Here is a 19,789-nt window from a genome sequence, read left to right on the forward strand (position 1 = left end):
ATTCCCTGTCCCATGGTGAGGAGCTCTGTCCCTGCAGCCCGTGGAGGGGGAGCAGAGATCCACCACAGCCTGTGGAGGAACCCACCCTGGAGCAGGGGGATGCACTGAAAGAGGCTGTGACCCTGTGGGGAGCCAGTGCTGGGTCAGATTCCTGCCAGAACCTGGTGACTTGTGGAGAGGAGCCCACAATGGAGCAGGTTTGCTGGCAGGATTTATGATCCTATGGGACACTCACCCTGGAGAAGCCTGTTCCTGAAGGACTGCACCCCATGGTGGGGACCCACACTGGAGCACTTCATGGAGAACTGCAGCATGTGGGAAGGACTCGAGCTGGAGGAGCTGCTGGAGGATTGTTTCCTGTGAGTGCAACCCCACAGCGGAGCAGGGGAAGTGTGTGAGGAATTCTCTCTCTCCTGAGAAGAAAGGAATGGCACAGATGACAGGATGAACTGACTGAAGTTCCCTATCCCACTGTGCTACCACAGGGAGGAGGTAGAGCAAATCTGAAGTGAAGCCCAGGAAGAAGGGAGGGAGGAGGGAAAGGTGGTTTAAGTTTTTATTTTCTCATTATCCTACTCTGATGTGATTGGCAATAATGAAGGTAATTTTTCCAAGGTGTGTCTGTTTTGCCAATGATAGTAACTGGTGGGTGATCTTTCCCCATCCTTATCTCAACCCATGAGCCTTTTGTTAAATTCTCTGTCCCCTGCCCAGCTGAGGAGGGGAGTGCTAGAGTGGCTTTAGAGGCCAATGTCCAGCCTGGATCAACTCACCACAGTCCTGTTTGAAGTGACACTCTTCACTTGCATTTACTGAAACCCAACCTATTTTTTCATCTTATTTTTCCAGGTTGTCAAGATTTTGGTTTGAATTCAGCTGTTACCTTTCCTCTGTTCTTCCCAGATTTCTGCCCCTCCTTGCACCATACCATCAAGTCACTTGACAGACAGAATCTGTATTTCACAGTCTGAGTCGTTAGTGAGCAGCTGGACAAAAATCATGTCTGGGACAGACTTCTGCAGAGCTGTTCTCTGTGCCAGCTACAGAAATCTCTCTGGGTACATTTATTAACCAGTTTTGTGCCAGCTCCATCACAGCTTCACTCAGATTACATGTCCACAGAAGGGATTAAGAGCATTTCTTGCCCCTATGTGCACCAACAAGCACTTTATTGGAGTGCTGGTGTGGGTTCAGATCTCATTTGACAAAGTTAGATTTGGACCTGAGACCTCATGATGCTATTTTTGATAGTCCCAACCACCAAAACACTGAATGAGAGAGGAGACCTTCTCTGTGAGCCTGCCTTGATCTTCAGACTATTTTTTCTTCTGTTCCTCTTCTTGCAGCAGTTCTTCATGAGCATTAAGTTAGTTCATGTCCAGTGACTACATAGTAATACAGCAGAGGATGAGGGACAGCACAGCGCTCTGTCCTGGGGTCATGGTCCAGTGGTGGACTTGGCTATGTGAGGTGAATTGTTGGAATAAATGATGTTAAAGGTCTTTTCCAATCAAAACAAGAGTACCAAGAGGGCTCTGTTACAGCCTGCAGAAATCTGTCTTTGTGCATGATTCCAGGGTGTTTTTTGTGTACCCCAGAGAGAGCAGGAGTATTTTTTAATTGCAATATTCTCTGTGATGCAGAAGTCCAACTTGCTGCAGCATTGATACTGCTTGGATTTAAACCCTGTGGTGACTTGTGCTGCCAAATGTGTCCAGTTTTCCATAGAAGTGGTTTAATTGGTTCACTCTTAATGCAGGCCTGAATGCAAGTGACGCTGCCTACAATGTGAGCAAAGAAGAGCCTTTGGAAATATGAAGGAAATATGAAAACTAGTGATCAATAGCTGCAATTCATTTAAGTTACTGCCCTTAAATTGCTTTCAAGGACTGTAATGCATCAGTAATTTCAGCTGTATTACAACTGAGGCATCTGCAATCAGCTCCAATCACTGTAAGGCTTTTTAGTTTGATCATTTTTATCTCTTCTTTCATAATGATTGTAGCTAAACTAGCAGAAGAAAAGGAGAAAGTGATTGCAAATTGTCATCTGTAGAAGACAAAGTCTGTCACAGGGACAAAAAAAAGAACTAATGGCAAAGTGGTGAGATGATCTGTGCATACCTCTTGGGTGCCAGTGTCTCTTCAACAATACATGATTTGCTTGTATATTTTTCTGCAACACAGCTCAAAAAACCCCCATGAGATAAGAGAAATGGCAAAGGGAGAAATTAATCAACACAAACTGAACTGTGATATGCACAAACAAGTCCTTAAGTGTGTGCCTGAACAGACAATTTTGACCCCTACCATAAATTGCATGTATTTTGTATTTCACTTCAATATGATTATTTCTTTCAGCTACTGATATCTATTGAAATTTTAGTAAATGTGAAATGTAATCTGTTTGGTTAAGCAAGGAAAACACTTCTGTAGGAGTCAGCATTGCAACTCATTTGTATTGAAGGTAAAAGGACAGAGTGAGATATGGAGGCACTTGCACTATATCAAATGCTGCTGTTTGTCATTTGCTGTTGGATATGAAGTCCTGAGGCAGCTTATTGGGTCTGTAGTCTTAAAACAGGAAACAATTTTTTTTAATCCAAAGTTATTACAGAAAATAACACAGTGATAAACTTCCAGTCTAAAAATTTTTATTAAAGCTTCTATTCAGAACTGTCATGAATCTCACTGAATAACAGGACCTTACTTATGGCACTCTGCATTTTATTAATGTCCTGCTCATTAGTATCACTATTAATACAGTTTAATTCTCAATCTCCCAAATTAAATATAGTTAGACTTATTTGGAGTAGCAGTCCAAAGTGTTGGTGTAAGAGCCAATAACCATAAGGGTTGTAAGGGATAACAGGATTCATTAGGATAAGGGATGGGGATTAATAACTCATTTCTGTGTGTTCTGATCCCAGCAGTGATGAAAGTGCAGAAGGAAGGTGCCCAGTCCCACCTGCCCCAGGAGTCCTCTCTGCAGGCACTGTGCAGAGCTGTTGTCCTTGTTTCTCTGAGCGTTTTGCAGCCAGGAGGGTTTGTCATGCTGGTGAAATGTGCTGGTGGAAGTCATGCATCTGGGAACTGGTGAAAATAAACTACCTAAGTCCCAAAGTCAATTTCATTGAAAGAGGAATCCAAACCTAAAAACTTCATATTTTATTTCCATAATCTCCATTTGTCAGAAGGAAATACTGGTGAAAGAGAAAAATCATCATGTGAGACAAAGTCCTGGGAGAAGTTCTGTGCCCCAAGTCCTTTCCATGCTTTGCAGGCAGGAGCAGACAGTGTTACAGCTTTTACTGCTGCCAGGCTTGGGCTTCCACTGGCTGCCAGTGCAATACAAACAGCAGGAGCTCATCTGAATGGGGAAATGAGCTGGAGCTGCTTGGCAGGCACTGCTCTGGAGTCACTGTCCATGGTGGGCATTGCCTCCCAGCAAGGAGCACCTGGGGAGCCCTGCTGGGCAGTCCTGGTGTGTGCAATCCCCAACCGCACAGCCCCATCCTTCTTTATAGGCTGCCTTTAAAGAGCTGTGGGCTGCAGCTGACTCTTCAATACAAGTAATTTCCTTTTAGCTTCTCAGAGCAACAAAAACATGTTTACATCAGGTCCCAACCATCTCTTCTTCCAGAACCACTTTCATTACCAAGACAGAGGAGGATGGGTAGGAAATAGAAGTCCAACAGCAGGGAGTGTAGAGGTGGGAGAAGATGGAAATTTAGTGATACAGGATTATATAAAATAATAACATTTTCCAGGGTAATGGGAGAAATTAAGTACACCTACTCTTATACTCCCTGTCCTGCTTGTTAGTTTAATGCTTGTATATTTTCGTTTCTATATAATTAAAATCCGACATGGTTTTAATGTCCAGTGCAGGTCAGATGCCAGTAACACACTAGATCCTGCTACTTGTAATGTGAAATCCAGTGTTTTAGAAACAATTCCTTTCTATGGAAGGTGACAACTCCTTTAGAAATTTCACATAGTGCAGAGCAGCGCATTGGACTTGCCCCTCCTGATTGTTGGTCACAGACCTATGGAAAATTGTCCCTGGGGCAGTACAGGTCACAGGCTAAAAGTGAGTACTCTGCAGGACTGGGATTAAACAATCTGGGTTAACATAATTTGAAGTTAGATATTTGAATGCTTCTGGAATTCTGAGCATCCGGCATCAGCTGGAGTGAGAACATGTGCTGGGACAGCTGTTGAAGAGTAGTGAGAGAATGGGAGGTTTCCATCCTTGCTTGACTTGTGACTGTTCTGTGCCTAGGGAAAACAGCCTTTGCTCTTGCACTCTGGGAATTTATGGAACAGGGGTTCTTTCATCTTCACTTACAATGCAAGAATTTCAGCAGCAAGGCTTTTATTCTATTACAGAAAGAGGTAAATATTCCTTTTCTTCTAACCTCAGACCCAGTTTCTTGCTCCAAAATACAGTGTAAAATCTAGACACTTGCACCCTAGAGTGCTGTAATGAACAGTGCCATGACCTTTAGGTGTTCTGTCTTTTCAGTGAAGAGCAAAGTCAGGTCTCTAATTCTTTCAGCTGCAGCACCTGGCTTTCCCTTGATGGCTGAATTAGTCCCTTTACTTAGACTGGCCAGGTAGAAACATGATGGTTCAGACACTGTAGGACTCAGACATTAGCACATTAAAGACAGAGATTTGTAGCTTTGTATGGGGCTCACTTTCTGTGTAGAATGAATTTCTTCTTGGCAGTTAGCCTAGCTAAGTCTGATAGAACACATCTTCTTGAGCTCTGTCTTGCTTTGTTCATTCCTGAGCCACGCTGACACAGGAGTCAAGCACTACTAACCTGCTACTTAACCCTGTCTTCCTTGGAGATGTTGGGCAGGGGAGAGGTAATCTCTCTCTGGATCCTGCCTGGAGGATGTTTGCAGAACGAGCAGCATCCACCAGGAGCCAAAGTCATCAAGAGCCAAAGACCACATCAGTCACATCCTTGAGCGCTCCATCATGTTTATGACAACTTCTTCAGCCTCTCATCTGCCCCTCAGCCACTCTCAATGGCTGACAATAGGGCACCAGGGCCAAGGATTTCCAGAAGCTGCACAAGAGCCCACCTACGCTGCTTTTTCTGCATTAACCCCCCCCAGCAGTAATTAACTACTGGGTATTGAGGCAAGCCAGTCATTTTACAAGCCCAAGCTCCATCCATTCCTCTGAGGGTAGTGCTCAGAAAGGCTAAACCAGTGCTTCCCTTCCCAGTGCCAAGTGGAGAGCTTCACTGAGATGAGGACAGTAGCTTATCCCCACAAGTTCTCCCTCTATTTCCTTACAGAGCTCCTAGCTGGGCTCTCTGCAGGTATTCAGCACAGGTGTTCATCTTAAATTCTGCTAGAGAGTTAAAGAAATTTTAGAAAAAAATCAAGCATGAGCTTCCAGACTGCCATGGCTTTAAGAGCATAGTTTAATTTCTCTGCTGCTGGTACTGCACTGGCAGCACTACAGAGGGTGGAAGAGAAATAGAGCAGAGTGGTGGCAGATTTTGAAGGGAGGTAGCCTTGGGCAAGGAGAGACATAAAGACTGAAATCTTAAGTTTTTGTATTGGTTGTTTTGTCTTTTTTACTTCACAGCCATTTTAAATTGTTGCCATTGTATAGTCTGTTCTGTCCTGGCAAGTGCCCTGACTGCGTTCACTGCTGTCCTGAAGGCTGATTTGAGTCTGTTGTTAATTTGGGCATAAGTACTTGTGAAATAAAAAGACAAAAACAGAGCATAAAAAAAATATTACGCTATCTGAGGTGAAAAAATGAAATCCATCTTGTAAAGATAAGGTACAGGAATAGCAGAGGGCAGATTTACCTTTGTATGCTGGTGCTGAGTATTACCTCCCAAAAAGGTCTGGAGTACTGACTCAGAAAAAGTCTGGAGGTGGAGTTGATATTTTTATGTTACAGTAGTGAACAGAATGCATCTTGTAATGAACAAATCCAGCAGGAGACATCAAGAGTTCCAATTAAACATTCTCTTTATTGGGGCCTTTCTCCAAAATGGCACAAATGCTTAGAGTGCTCATCAGTGCTGCCAATGAAAAGACCCAGAGTCACAGGTTACACTTTTATTTGGATTTAGATCAACATCACAGATAAGATACTTTGGTCAAACACAAGAACAGATTGCTATGCCGCTCCTTCCTGGCTGCAATAAATACAGTAATGTGTAAAAAAAAATGCTGGTTCTCCTGGAACACCAAATGTAAATCTTGGATTGGCACATACATCTAATAAATACGCTGTTTGCACTTAGCACTTTAAAAGGAATTGCACATGCAAGATGTAACCAGGCTACTGATCACCTTTGTCATTGTCCCTGTCCTATTTTTACTTTGTAAGTTCTTTGCTTGCCTTTTTCCCAGCAAGAAGAAAGAATATAATTTGCTGCTCTACTCAGTATTTCAGTGATTAATCTGCTGATTTTGACACGTTTAGCAGAGGTCACATTGAGGCCTTCCTGATAGAACTGGTATCTCCTCTACAGCTTGGCTTGAAACACAATGCAGGTGGCCACGGAAATCCACTTTGTGAGGTGAGGGGCGTGCCCAGAAGCTGAGAGGAGAGGTTAACACCAAGCAAAGATACAGTAGAGGGACAGGCGTGAATGCAGTTCTTACAATATCAAGAGTCAATACTACTACCACACAAATAATGACATATCAATAATATATTGTACAAGCTTATACAGCAACACATGTTGATTTGCAACATTGTACAGTTTAAATCTAAAGTGCACAGCCTCAATCTGAGGTGACAAAACAGTACTATCAATATAATAAAGGCAACACAATTACAGACACTATTTATTTCCTCTTACTTCATGTCCTCATATTACACTGAATCAATACGTCATTTATCTAGTTTAGATGAAATTAAACCCACATTGCACTTCTTTTTTTGTCTTCAAGTATTTTAGAGACAGCAAAACCATATTGCTTTACAAACACAAGTTGGCCATTCAGGCAAAGTTAAAACCAAAGATTTAGTAGGGTTATAAGTAGACAGGTCTATGCTGCAGAACTCTTACTAACACTTCCAGATATTGGGGGGAGAAAGGATAAATTTAATTTTCCATGCCAGAGACACCTCTAAAGCTAAGGAATGATGCAGCAAATAATTTCTGCAAGAGCTGTGCCCATGGTTTCTAAAGAGGTTTTGAGGCTCTGTAGGGGGCTGTTCTTGGGCAGATGTAGCCATATCTTGACTTCACTGTGGACAAGGATGGAGTCCAGCACTGTGAAAATCCTTTGACAAACCAGCCTGTACTGAGACCCCACCCCTGTCACTCAGATTACAGTCACATTTAATTCAGGCCTTGTTTTGCAGACCTGTACATCTGTAAGAAGTCTTCACCTTTTTAAAGTAGCTGTGAGGTTTTCAATGTAGTTTGGGACAGCTCACAGCAGAAAGAGTTTTGAGATAAGAGTTTACTCAGTTGTGACCTTTTTTTTTTAATAGGCTTTTTAAACACAGAACACAGAAACCATCCAAATACAACCTCATTTCAGTCTTGGTTAGCACTGTATATCGATTGTGCGTCTGCTCAGGCCACGTGGGAAACATAATTAGGAATAATAGCATCCTATTGTTGTACTGTAATTGATCTTATTAAGTGGTTGTAAGAGCTGCAGTCCTCTTGAGGTTTTTCAGTAACCAACCCTGGAGATGTACAATCCATATGACATGGAGAAAGAATGTATTACGTGGGCTTGTCTTTTAAAATAAGCAGTAATAAATATTCGAGGCACCTCCATCAAAAGAAAAAGAATCCCAGTTAATTTTCAGCTTCTGTACTTGCAGTTTTATAACCCATATAAAATAAAAATATATAGTTTACAAAATAGGATTTTTTATATATATATATATATTTCCTTTTGTAAAACTATACTTATTTAAATACATTTGAAATGTTGCTATAGGTAAATTAGAAATTCTGTTCTAATACTACGAAAAAGGCAAAATCCTTTCACTTTTAAACATACAGCATGTATATTCTGCATCTCACCACCCCCTCCCACTTCCCCCAATCTGATTTTGTCATAATTTTGGGCAACTTTGGCATAATTCAGTCTGATTGCTGTTAATTTAAAGTAATTACTGTGTAAAATTTGGGGTAAAATTTTAAGTATCTTCTGGTCTTCCTTATTTGTTTCAATGAAGCTTTTTTGTGCACCTAATTATTAAGGAGGCATTCTAAAACTCAGGAAAGGACTTTAAAGGAGCCATGTTTCTTGATTTTAAACTGTACTCTACTCCAACGCCACAATATAGAAATAGATTTACTTTGGAACAAACTACAAATACATTCGCACAGTTTGTGACAACTTAATTGTCTACTTAGAGGTCCAGGAACAGGCTTTCACACCCAGCTCTTATAGATCTTGTCCCAGGCGCTCTATTTCATCAATCAGGAAGTCAATGTCCTGGTGAGTGGCCGCAGGGTTGGAGATGACCATCCGGAAGAAGTTCACTTTGTCCCCCAGGGGCTGATAGCTCACCATGGTGGTGCCATACTCCATCATCCGGGCTTTTATCACTGGTGCCACCTGCAGAGCAACAGAAAGCAGGGGACGACGGTGATGACTAATATTATTGTCATTATTATCATTATTTTCATTATTGTCATCGCCCTCATTGTTATTAAAACATAGTATACTTTCTTTTTTTTTATAGAGGGTGGAGGGCTACAAGCAGCTGAAATGAAATGATATCCAATATTAATAAAAACATTAACCTCCAGTAAGGAATAAATGTCACACTGAAAAGGCATTCAATTTATCCTGTTTCTTTGTCATGCTCTTTAAATGACTGGGGAAATTCCCCTCTTCTACTCCCTCAACTTTGCTGACAGGGACACAGTAGCTGTTTTTTGTACTGTTCACAACATGGCTACAATTGGTTTCATATGCCTGGGTGCTGCAGTGCTGCTGAGCTTTTGCTGCCCTTGCTGTGTTTAGTGACTGCAGTTCCCAGTGCCTCCAGTGCATAAACACAGGGCAAATACGGGCTCTGGGCATGGGGCAAAGCCAGGGAACACCAACCTGGGGACAAGAGAAGGTGGTGCCACACTGGCCTGCAGTAAAACAACAATGGAGCTGTCATTTGCCAGCACCTCCCTTGCCCTGTGCCCTGGAGATGACTGTGGGCACTGCCTGCCTGCAGGGTTTCACTGCTCACCTTCATCAGGCGGCTCGTCCTCTCCTCGCCGTCCTCCACTCCACGCAGGCTGGGAGGGATGTACCAGAAGCAGACATTGGTGTGCTGGGGCTAAGCACAGAATAATAATAGTTTATGTTGTAAGAAATGCTCATAATATCTCAATTGAAATTAAGTTCATGCCTTCCCTCCCTCCCATACATCATCTTGTGACAGCAGTCAATGGTTTTCATTATTGTGGTCCACTGAGAGTCATCATCATTATTAATGCAGAAAAGATAATTTTAAGCAATTTATTCCCAGGGTGTCAGATGCAAAAGCACATCATCCAGCTGGGCAAATATATTTATGCCTTTCTGAAAGGCATCTGGATTTTGCAGCTCCTGTCCCCTCTGGGGGCTGAAGGGATCGTGTGGCTAAGGCAAGAGTCTATTACAGATAATTTAGAGGTGAGGACCGTGTCATTTACTTTTATTGCATGACAGAAGAATACAGAATCTGATTTTGTAAACAGGAGCCACAGGTGTTGCATAAGATAGGCTAAGATTTTCTTGCATTTAATGGAATTTATTACTTCTCAATTTGATTCAGCTAGTTGCTGTATTAAAATGCATGCACAACAGCATCTAAGCTCATTTAACATCTATGGGACCACTGAGCAGAAAGGCATAAAGTAAGAAGAACTCGTTGACATTTTTTGCATTTTTTGTGCATTTTGTGGGGTACTGTACACCCACTCCCAACAGACCCTGCTATTAACAAACTGCAACTTGTTTTTACAACTTAAGAGCTTGTTCTCATTGTACCTCTGTGTGTTGTGTCAGGCTGAGATACCAGGGTTTTGTTTCAGCAAGGTTAAACTGAGCAAACTGAACAGTTATGCACAGCTGCCTCATCTCCCTTGTCCCTGCATTCCATGAGACAGAGAGGAACTGGCACAAGAGGTTTTGTTACAAGGGTCCCTGCTTTCTGTCTCATGCTGTTTGATTTGACCTGTTGGTAGCATCCCAATAGGTAATGATGCAAACACTGTTGACGAACTGAGAAAAAGAAGTTGCAGTACTTACCTTTCCATCAAACACCATTTCATACCCTTCTCTGTTCTTTATTTTGTTGTATAGGTACTCAGCAAGTTCCAAGCACTTATCAATTTGTGCTTCAAATCCTGTGGTTCCCTTTACAGAGAGATGAAGAAAAGAAGTTATGTAAAGATCTGTTCTATGAATTAAAAGGGCAAAAGGACCATGCAATACTTGCCAACACATCAGCAGAAGTCACCTCTCAGAAGTCCCTGTGAGATCAAGGATCTGATTCTATGTGATAAAGGCACTTTGATAAGCAGAGCTCACTGGTCTCCAGCTCTTGCCACTGACACCCCTGTAGCCAGCTCTGCAAAATAAGCATCAGGCACTTGCTTGGTTCTCAGAAATATTTTGCTGAGAACCTGAATATCACCTCAAAGGGTGCCTCTGGCAGATTTTGCAGAGAGGCTGAAGATGATTTTGGACAGTTTGCACTGGCACAGAGTGGGGGTCTTCAGGAGATGTTGAGTTCCAGATATGGGGAGTCTCCCACTATTTTCAGGATAGGGGATTTTCATCTTCCATAATAATATGCTGGGGACTCTCCAACAATAATTTTTTCATTTTAGTTAAGCACAGAATTGGTAGATACAGTTTTAGAGCCCAGTGTAATGCCTGTGAAAAGGCACACTTTGTTTAAATACTACCCTGCCTCTGTAGTGTTCTTCTCTCTTCTTTTCTAACAGATACCATACAAAATCAGAAGCTGTGTTTTAAAGAGCTGCAGAAAAGCCTGATTTTTCTTCCCTGGCAGAAGTCATAATCCTCTCTGTGACATCATAATTGTTACTGCAATCACCAACTGTGATGCCCCAAACAAAGGATGCAGCTTCAAGAGGGAAGAAGGGGAATAAACAGCTGGAATAGATAAACTCTTTAAGAAACACACATCCTATTTTGTAATGTTAATATTACAAGCAGAGTGTGAGAAGAGAAAAAGCAGTGCAAGGCATATTGAAAAAGTGGGCTTTGGCAGAAATGTCTCTGAGTAATGGATGCATGTCCCTGCTAAATCTGTTCTGGCAGTGCAGAACTGACTTAAAAAGCCCTTGTCATTTTTCCTCTGTGTATAAAGATTTCAAAACAGAGTAGAGGTAGCCCTGGGAGAAAGGCTTGGAGTAAAAGAGACATGTGGCTAAAATCACCTGCCACTCTGCAGACCCCAGTTAGCACCACAGCTATTGCATTCTCCTTTACAGACTCCCACACCTCCTCAGAGGTTTAATGAAGCACATGAGAATCTTTAAGGCTTTCTGGAAATGAAAACAGTGATCTCATCTCCTCTGAACCAACCTTAGGCAACCTGATGTAACAGATTAAATAAATACACACAAGAACTTATTTAGCAATACAGATAAAGTAATCACTATAGCTAGTGTTTACAGATTTCCCAGGGAAGTTTTCCTCTATCCTTCAAAAGACTACTTCCTATCTACTGCATGCAATTAGGTATTGCCTAGGTATTCCAGTCTTGATTTGCCATGTATAATTTCTGAATATAATTAAAACATCTTTTTATTTCCAGAAATCTTTGTAGCAACATTCCTAGGCACATGATTTATGCTGTTAGACTCCTACAGTTACACAAGGCAAATGCTATGCAAAGCCATACAGTTCAAGTTTCAAAATCATGTGTGCTGCTTTGAAGCTCCATCCTTAAAAGTATAAAACCCCCAGAAAATAATCATGTTCTTTCTTTCATGTTATATATGTGAAATTCAGGTCAGGTATTTTCTAAAATTATGATTACAGGGAAAAAAAAAACCCTCAAGTGTATCTGGTGTGCATTATTTTAATACAAACAAATGTGCAGCAGGCAGTCCCACCTTTGCCCTCCACATCAGCCACAGCTTGAAGACATCAACGTGCCGCCCACACTGCAGAGCCTTGTCCCCCGTGTCGTAGGACAGGTCGTAGTGCTTGTCTTGTTGGAAGAGGTAGGAAGCATGCATTTGATTGCAACTCTGCATCAATCCCTTATGGACACAAGGACACAAGCACAGGGATGTCAGCACACATTTGACTACTGCTTTCAGGGCTGCTTTGGGTGAAAAATTGCGAACACCCAAATTCAGCCGAATATATGCCCAAGCACAAAAGGAAGATCAAAAAACCCCACAAAACCAGACTTAGTTGCTCAATGGATTAATCCCTATCAGTGCCCAAGATAACTTGGTACCTGATCCAGCAATGTGTAATCCACTCCCAGATCCAAATAATTTTTATAAAAAGCAGGACATTGTGCTTCCTAGCAATCTTATGCTTAACTTAATTTTTGGATCGTGCCTTTTATTCTTTGTTCTGGCTCCTTTTCCTCCTTTCCTTTGAAAGCTTCTTTTCTGAGTCAGACCAAGACAACTGGTGACTAATCTAAAGAATATCACAGCACTTTTCAATTGCTTTGGTCTCTAAAACTCTGATTTTTATTGTTTTCTTTCTTTGTAGGAACAGTTCTTTACTGCAAAGCCCTCAGCTGTAGCTTGGATGCTTAAGCAGTGTAGAAAGCTTTGAGCAGACAGAAGAGCATATGGCCTTTAAAAACCCAGCTAGACCTATTTCTGGGCTGCAACATACCATTCTAAGAAGTACCTTTGTGGGAGGGATAGAAACCAATAAGGTGAAGAAACCTGGCTCATGAAAGCATGAGGTTTCCTTTTTAGCTTTTTAAGTAAAATGCAGACAGCCACGTTCTGGCTCTAGTTAAGTTCTCAACCAAGTTTATGGTTTACCTTAGGGCTGTTGCCTAAAATGGCAATTTCCAGTCCAAGAAGAATCATAACATGGCTGTTTATCATCAAGTCTAATCTTTATGTGTAACTCAAAACTGAGATAGCAAAATGAGAGGGGGAAAAAAATTGACTTTCTCCTAATCTGAACCATCTGTTCGCACTAGAAGTCAGTGATGGCACTGACTTCAGCTGGGCAGGCTTTGTCTTAGGGAACTGACCCAGAAGGCAAATAAAAGCCAGTTTCTCTCTCCCTAAGTGCAATCACTTTGTATACAATCTGTTGTACAGCTGTTAGCAAAACAGCAACCAGCTTTTTGATAGCTGGTCTATTAAGTGGTGGCTGTACAGCAGCTGTCCCAGTCAGTGATGGTTATATGAAAATTACAGGCTTGAAGGGTAATTCAAATTCTAGCACTAAATGAAACATTTACTTTTTATTCCAAGTGCACTTAGTGCTCCATTTTTACTTCCATGTGCCCCGAGTGGATATATAGATCAAAGCTGGGTAGGAATACCATAAAAGTCTAGAAAATGTAATGATGCCTCGATTCTGGACCAAATGTTGTGCTGCATGTAAACCACGACTTTCACCCAAGAGGACCAGAGTTTGCATGCAGTTACATCTTATGCTACACAGCAACTAGTGGGGTTACAGTCACGCAGCCACAACTTAACCATGGATATTTAGAATGGAAAGTCACAAAACTCTACAGATATTGCCATTGATTGCCTCATTTTTCCAAGACACCTGCTTTAATTCCTTCTGCAGTCATGGCTGAAGCATATGAAGAGAGGTCCTTTCTCAGTTCCTGTTATAATCCTCATCACATTAGCAAGTATTAGCTATGGCACAGTTATGAAGAAAATATCCAGGATTTTCAGCAGTAAAATGCCAGAAAGAAGCAGAGAAGCATGTACATTGTGACATACCTCTTCTCTTACTAGCAGGGCTGAACACTGCAGTGGGACGCCCATCATCTTGTGAGGGTTCCAGGTTACTGAGTTAGCCCTGGGACAGAAAACCACATGAAACTCAGACATTGTACTATGTGATGAAACCCCAGAGGCATTTAGAAATAATTAGAGTAATACCAAACATGTAGCAATACTCACTTTTTTCCTTTTTCTGAACAACCAAAGCTGAAAATGATCATGGCTGATATTAGGAATGTAATGCCTTCACAGGGGAACTAATCCACTCCAGTTGGCTTTTGGATGACAATCCTGGCAAATTACCACAGGATAATTGCTCTATCCACTAAAATTAATCAGCATTAAACTTTCTGGGGAGTCATCTGTACTTTACAAACATAGGGCAAACTTCCTAAAAACACGCACTTGACTGATGAACTTTCTAAAATTGCACAATCAATTAAAGATGCAGATAAGAAGCTGGCAACTCAGCAGATCTCCCTCCTTCTATTCCAGTTGCAGCAAGATTTTCATAACTAGCTCACACAGGCATTTAAAAAATTCCATGAAATTCTTCTGGGTATCACTAAGTCTCTGAGTAACCTGGAAAAGCTGGCCCAAAGTAATTTTTATTGTTGCTCTGATGACAGCAAATTTTTGTAGCTCCTTAATTTTTGCTTGGCTACAGCAATTCACACAACTACAGTAATAAGCATTAAACTGACCCACCTTGCCAGAAAAGAGTCTGGTTCTGCTTCCCTTCAGAACACATATGTTGGAAAAACTGCTGTCAGCCTAGGTTTTGGGAACAAGCACAGAGCTGACACAACACAGTCTAGAGAAGAGGCATTTGGGACTTTGGTGAGGGCTGAATGGAAGATTGTCCAGTTGTTTATTATTTTAATTTTGTGTTATGCTAAACTGGCTATTTTGTAATTACTATTGTTGCATATGATGAGTTAGCTGATAAATGTATATATTTGCATCCAATTTGGCAAGCTGCCAAGGACACAGAGTGCATGTGATTTTATCTAGGGCAGTGATTCATATTTTGATGGTATAAATTGGTATAAATCAGTCAACTGAGACATGGGAATAGTTAAAGGAGCCAGGGCACACTTGCAGGTAACACTGATGAGAACAGAGGTGAGCAGGTTAGAATCTAGCAGTGTTTTCCTTTGTAGCACTTGGAGGCAGTGCTACAGGTTTATGCACCTCCTGCCAAATTGCTTCCACTCCTTCAAAGCAAGAGACTTCAAAATTCACATGGACATCAGGCAACACTTCTGTGCTTTCTTCTTTGCTATTTAAATGGGACTGTGCAAGTGCCTGATGCAAAATCTGTAGGGAACAGTCTTCCACAGGCAACATCTGGCCACTTGGCTTGGCTTTTTGAGTATTTGGCAGTTTTTAATCAGCTCAGTCAGTCATCTGATTACAACACCAAAGCTAATGGTTCTGAACATTCACTCAGGTCTATGAATTTCCCTTGATATGATACTTTTTAATTTTATTTGTGCTTATGCAAAATCAGATGGAAATTCTTTAAGAGACCTATAAGTAACAATAGTGGTATGCATTTTCTCAAGCAGAAGGGTTACTTACTGACAATAGCCAGATGGGAATTATCTGTCTAAAACATTTAATCTACCTTATGGTCACTTATTTACCTAATTACATACCAACTGTGCACAGAAAAATAATTAATTATGTAAAATAAAATTCCATCATTTTTCATTTGCTATCAGTTATTTTGGGCTTCTGTCATCAGTATGTGTTTGAAGAAATTGCTGACCAAGACAAAAAGTAAAAAAGTCTACAGAATCCACAGATGTTTTCCAAAAGCATCTCATGTTTGACCAAATAACTGAGCACCAAAAACCTATGTGACTTTTTGGCTATGGGTCAAAGACAGAAAAAAAATATTTTCCTTTATAGATTTCAAATGGATGACAGGAGAGATTCGTGACTGGCAGAATTTGGTCTTGAGCCATCATTAAATACAGACTGATGCAACCACTGACCAGCCACGGCCCTGGTAAGGATGCCGAGCCCCTCTAAGGGAGCCCTCACTCACTGCACACAGGATTTTCTCACGCAGCTCTGAGCCCCTGCCTGAGCCCTGCACGGGGGGCACCAGGCTGGAACTCCTGATGTTGGTCAGACCCATCTGCTCCACACACTGGGGCTTGTGTTCCTCCAGGTGCCTTCCAGCACCTTGAAATCTGCCATGGGGAGACTGGAGGGCCTGGCAAGGACAGTCCTGCAACTCATCCTCCTGTGACAGGAGTGCTTCTGCTGGCTGGCTGTCACCTGAAGGATGCGAGTACTCAGGGCACAGTGTGCTGCAGTAAATGTTCCCTCGCCCCTCAAACATGAGTAACAGCTTCAGTTCTCTTCTACTCAGACCTGTGATGACTCCATTATCTACCATGAAACAGAAAGGTCCTTAAAAGGTCTGCTCTAAAGGTTCCCATACTCCAGATCTGGACACACTGAAACGAGCTTCTGTGTCCAGTACGGAGAGGAACGGCATTCAAAATACCAAATTGCCTTAATTCTGTGCCAAACATATTGAGATAGTACTTATCAAAGCAGTTAATAAAATTCAGTGGAGTTCTGGATCTAAATTATGTGGAAAATGCTCCAAAGTAGATTTAACCTGAACTTCTCATTCCAGCACAATTTGGACAGCAATTTGAGAGGCAAACCCTTTGTTTCATACTCTGCCCTCAAAGGCAATGAGGTAGATTTTTGCTTGCTGGATATTTGTCCTTTTAATGCATAATATATAAGTCTGGAGTGCTGCAGGCAGTCTTAACTAAATGAAATAATAGAATCATTGGCTGCTTTCCAAATTTTGCATAAGAGATGTATGAGAAAAGAACTGAATCATCAAGGTATCCTCCTAATCTCCAGGATCACGATGAGGAAGTTGTTTGTAATTTTAATAGGCAAGGAACAGCAATTTGATTTAGTGATAAAGAAGGAGGAAGGGAGTAATGCTTTACTCTCAAACATTGTGAGCTTCAGTAAATACAGAAATGCAAGTGACTCCATCCAGCCCAGTATACTGCCTCTAAAAAGTGGACTAAATAGGTGACTGGGAAGAATTCAAAACAGGGCAAACACCTCTGAAATGTCTCTAAATACTCTCTGAGCTTTCACTCATTTGTGGCTCACCGAAATCCTGAATGGTTTTTGTCTTTCCTTGAATGTAGATAAATCTCAACATCCTAAAGAAAGGGTTTCCATGTCTTAACAAAATGTTTCTGAGTAACCAGCTGGTTTTAAGTTCAAGTTCAGTCCTTCCAGCCTGGACTAGCATCACTTACATTCATCTGCATTATCTGCAGTGTTTATGAGTCCATGACTACAACTGTGTCTATATCCAGGCACAGATTTACTGAAGACATCAGTAACACAGTCTGAAGGGGGATATTCTCTCCAGAAGTGACAGAGCAGGACATCTGTCCTAACTGCAGGTGCACCCATATTTTATACTTTGAGTTTTATACTTCAGTGTACAAGACCTACAAGATTCACTTCTTAGAGAAATGAGATTGCTAATTCATGTTGGATGCTGAATCAGAGAATGCTGCAGAAACTGCTCTGGACCCTGAATGCATGGTGGGAGAAGAGAGAAACAAGCATGGAATATCTGCTGTTTATACTTCAAAACAAATAGTCACAAAGGCATTCTGCAACGCTGCTTCAGCTGGAAGAGCAGTTTATATGATTTCTCCAAACTGTATCTCAGAGATAACATGATCCTTGATTTTTACAGGCATTGCAATGGTAATGACAAGTATGTTAAAATGCATTTAATAAATGTCTTTCATTGATACCAATAAATCTTACCTTTCGACGCCGTTCAGCTTCCATTTGTGTTTCCTCGACATCAGGAGCCCACCTCCCCACGCTCCCTGCAAGGCAAGGCACAGCACCTTAATGAGAGCTCTGCTTCCCTCCCTGATGACATCTGTGCCCTCCCATCAGTTTGGGACCCTTTTATCTCACTGATGTGGCACACTCCAAAGTGACCAGGCAGATGGGGTCTGAGGCATGAGCTGTGCTAAGGATTTTCTCCCAGCAGCTTGGAAGCAGCAGTGAATAGCCCCAAATCCAGGCTCCCACCCTGCTCATCTGCAAACCCCTCACTCACCCCCTCCTCTGACACCAGCACACCCAAGGGCTGCCCCATGCTGTAATTAACAACCTGCAGATCTGCTCCTGGGTCAGCTGCCTTTTCTTCTGTACTCACTAAGTTATAGTAACAAACCAGGCTGGGATCTCAGCTGCTCTGGGGGATTTTCCTCATAGTTTGGACCCACTACTGCTTGCCCTCTACTCATTTGCCTTCCTCACAGAGATCTGGGACAAGCAGGCATTTCATGTGACTGAGAAGTATTTAAGGTAAATAGAAATTATTCGTTTGAAAGGACTGATTTTGGCTGACACAGTAATTCAAAATCAAGACTCCCAAACCTAGGAGAAGTCAATTACCAAGCCTTTTTGGAGAAAAGATTTGCAAAAATGACACAGAAGATATTCTAGGGCTGAAAGATGATCCTTTAGAAAGATTTCTTGGCAAGAGCCTGGATAAAGCTAAGAAGCCAATCTGATAAATTTCCCTAGCACTTGCATTAACCTGATCAGCAATTTGCAGTACTCTATTCCAAACAAATGTATCCTTTTCCTTATATATTTATTTTGCAGCTGCTGCAGAAGCTGAGCCAGCTCTCAGTATGCTTCTTTCGTATTTCTTTACTAATGGCATTTAAGATAAAGCTGAAAGCCAAAAGCACTCAAACTAGGTCAACTTAAGTGTCCCAGTTGCTACAAGTACAAGCACAGTCACAGCTCCTAAAATATCCCCCTGACCTGAGCCTTTCAGAGAAGTGGGAAGTCAGTGCTTGAATGTTAGACTTAATTACAGGAACTAAATACAATGGGTTTTGTACAAGATGACACTTTCCAAAATGAATAAATTAATGTTAAAACACCTTGTAATCCAGCCCTCCACGTATGATGGTACTTACATCCACATGCATCCAGATTTTGTATTTCTTGCAGATGTCTGCTATAGCTATGAGAGGATCAAACGCCCCATACACCGTTGTCCCAGCTGTGGCACTCACCAGAAAAGGAACAAATCCCTGCAAGAAAGCAGAGGGAGGTTGTGCATGGTCAGAGAGCTGCAGCCCCCTCATCCCCTGGCAGCCCCAGCTCCCCGTGTGCTGCCCCACAGTGATCCCACGAGTGTCTGCCACAGGCCATCCCTGCTCCGTCACACTGGCTTTCTCCACGTTCAGATGCCAGCGATATTTCAGTTTCTACCTTAAGGTGGCAGCAAACTTCCAAACCAGCATCCTCCATTTATGAGGATGCTGAGACAGGTACGGGCTCAACAGAGCAATTCTGCTTCACACCACCTGCCTGAAACCTGAAACAAAAAAGTCTGCACTGCAGGGTGTCACATAAACAAATCTCAACCAGGCACCACAGCGAGAGAAGCGATTGTGGGGACTCTGCCCGGGGCTGCAGTGCAGTTATCCCAGTCCGGCCATGGGGTGCCCCGGTTTTGTCCCTGGAACATCGGGTCTGATGTGGGGCAGGGGAGGTGGGGGGCTCCATCCCCAAGGCAGAGCAGGGAGACAGCTCTTCAAAGGGAAAGGCAGCAGCCTCCACAGAGGCCAGGACTATCTATTGAACTCCCTCTGCTAAATGCTGTGCCCTCATCAGCCATCACTTCTGCACTATGTGACCTGGGGTCTGCTAAAATTTATAGAAGTGTTTCATTTTAATTTCATTTTCAGTTATGTTGATTTTATAAGGAGTACTTAGAGGTCAAGAGTGGCTACTTTTCTCTTTACAG

The 19,789-nt window shown here is 42.0% G+C and overlaps 1 protein-coding gene across 1 annotated transcript in view; it reads right to left on the reverse strand.

Annotated features, from left to right (window-relative positions):
- Window positions 1-7,433: 7,433 nt before the first annotated feature.
- The window catches only part of GAD2 (glutamate decarboxylase 2), a 38,637-nt gene continuing 26,281 nt past the window's right edge, over window positions 7,434-19,789 (reverse strand). Inside the window, exons 10-16 of the mRNA XM_005480335.4 lie at window positions 18,954-19,070; window positions 17,773-17,837; window positions 13,930-14,008; window positions 12,097-12,246; window positions 10,256-10,363; window positions 9,210-9,299; window positions 7,434-8,578 (exon numbers count right to left, since the gene is read on the reverse strand). Coding sequence (XP_005480392.2) covers window positions 8,405-8,578; window positions 9,210-9,299; window positions 10,256-10,363; window positions 12,097-12,246; window positions 13,930-14,008; window positions 17,773-17,837; window positions 18,954-19,070 — 783 coding nt within the window. The 3' untranslated portion in view covers window positions 7,434-8,404. The remainder of the gene's footprint in view (window positions 8,579-9,209; window positions 9,300-10,255; window positions 10,364-12,096; window positions 12,247-13,929; window positions 14,009-17,772; window positions 17,838-18,953; window positions 19,071-19,789) is intronic.

Source organism: Zonotrichia albicollis, chromosome 1 (assembly GCF_047830755.1).
Source record: "Zonotrichia albicollis isolate bZonAlb1 chromosome 1, bZonAlb1.hap1, whole genome shotgun sequence".
Taxonomy (NCBI): domain Eukaryota; kingdom Metazoa; phylum Chordata; class Aves; order Passeriformes; family Passerellidae; genus Zonotrichia; species Zonotrichia albicollis.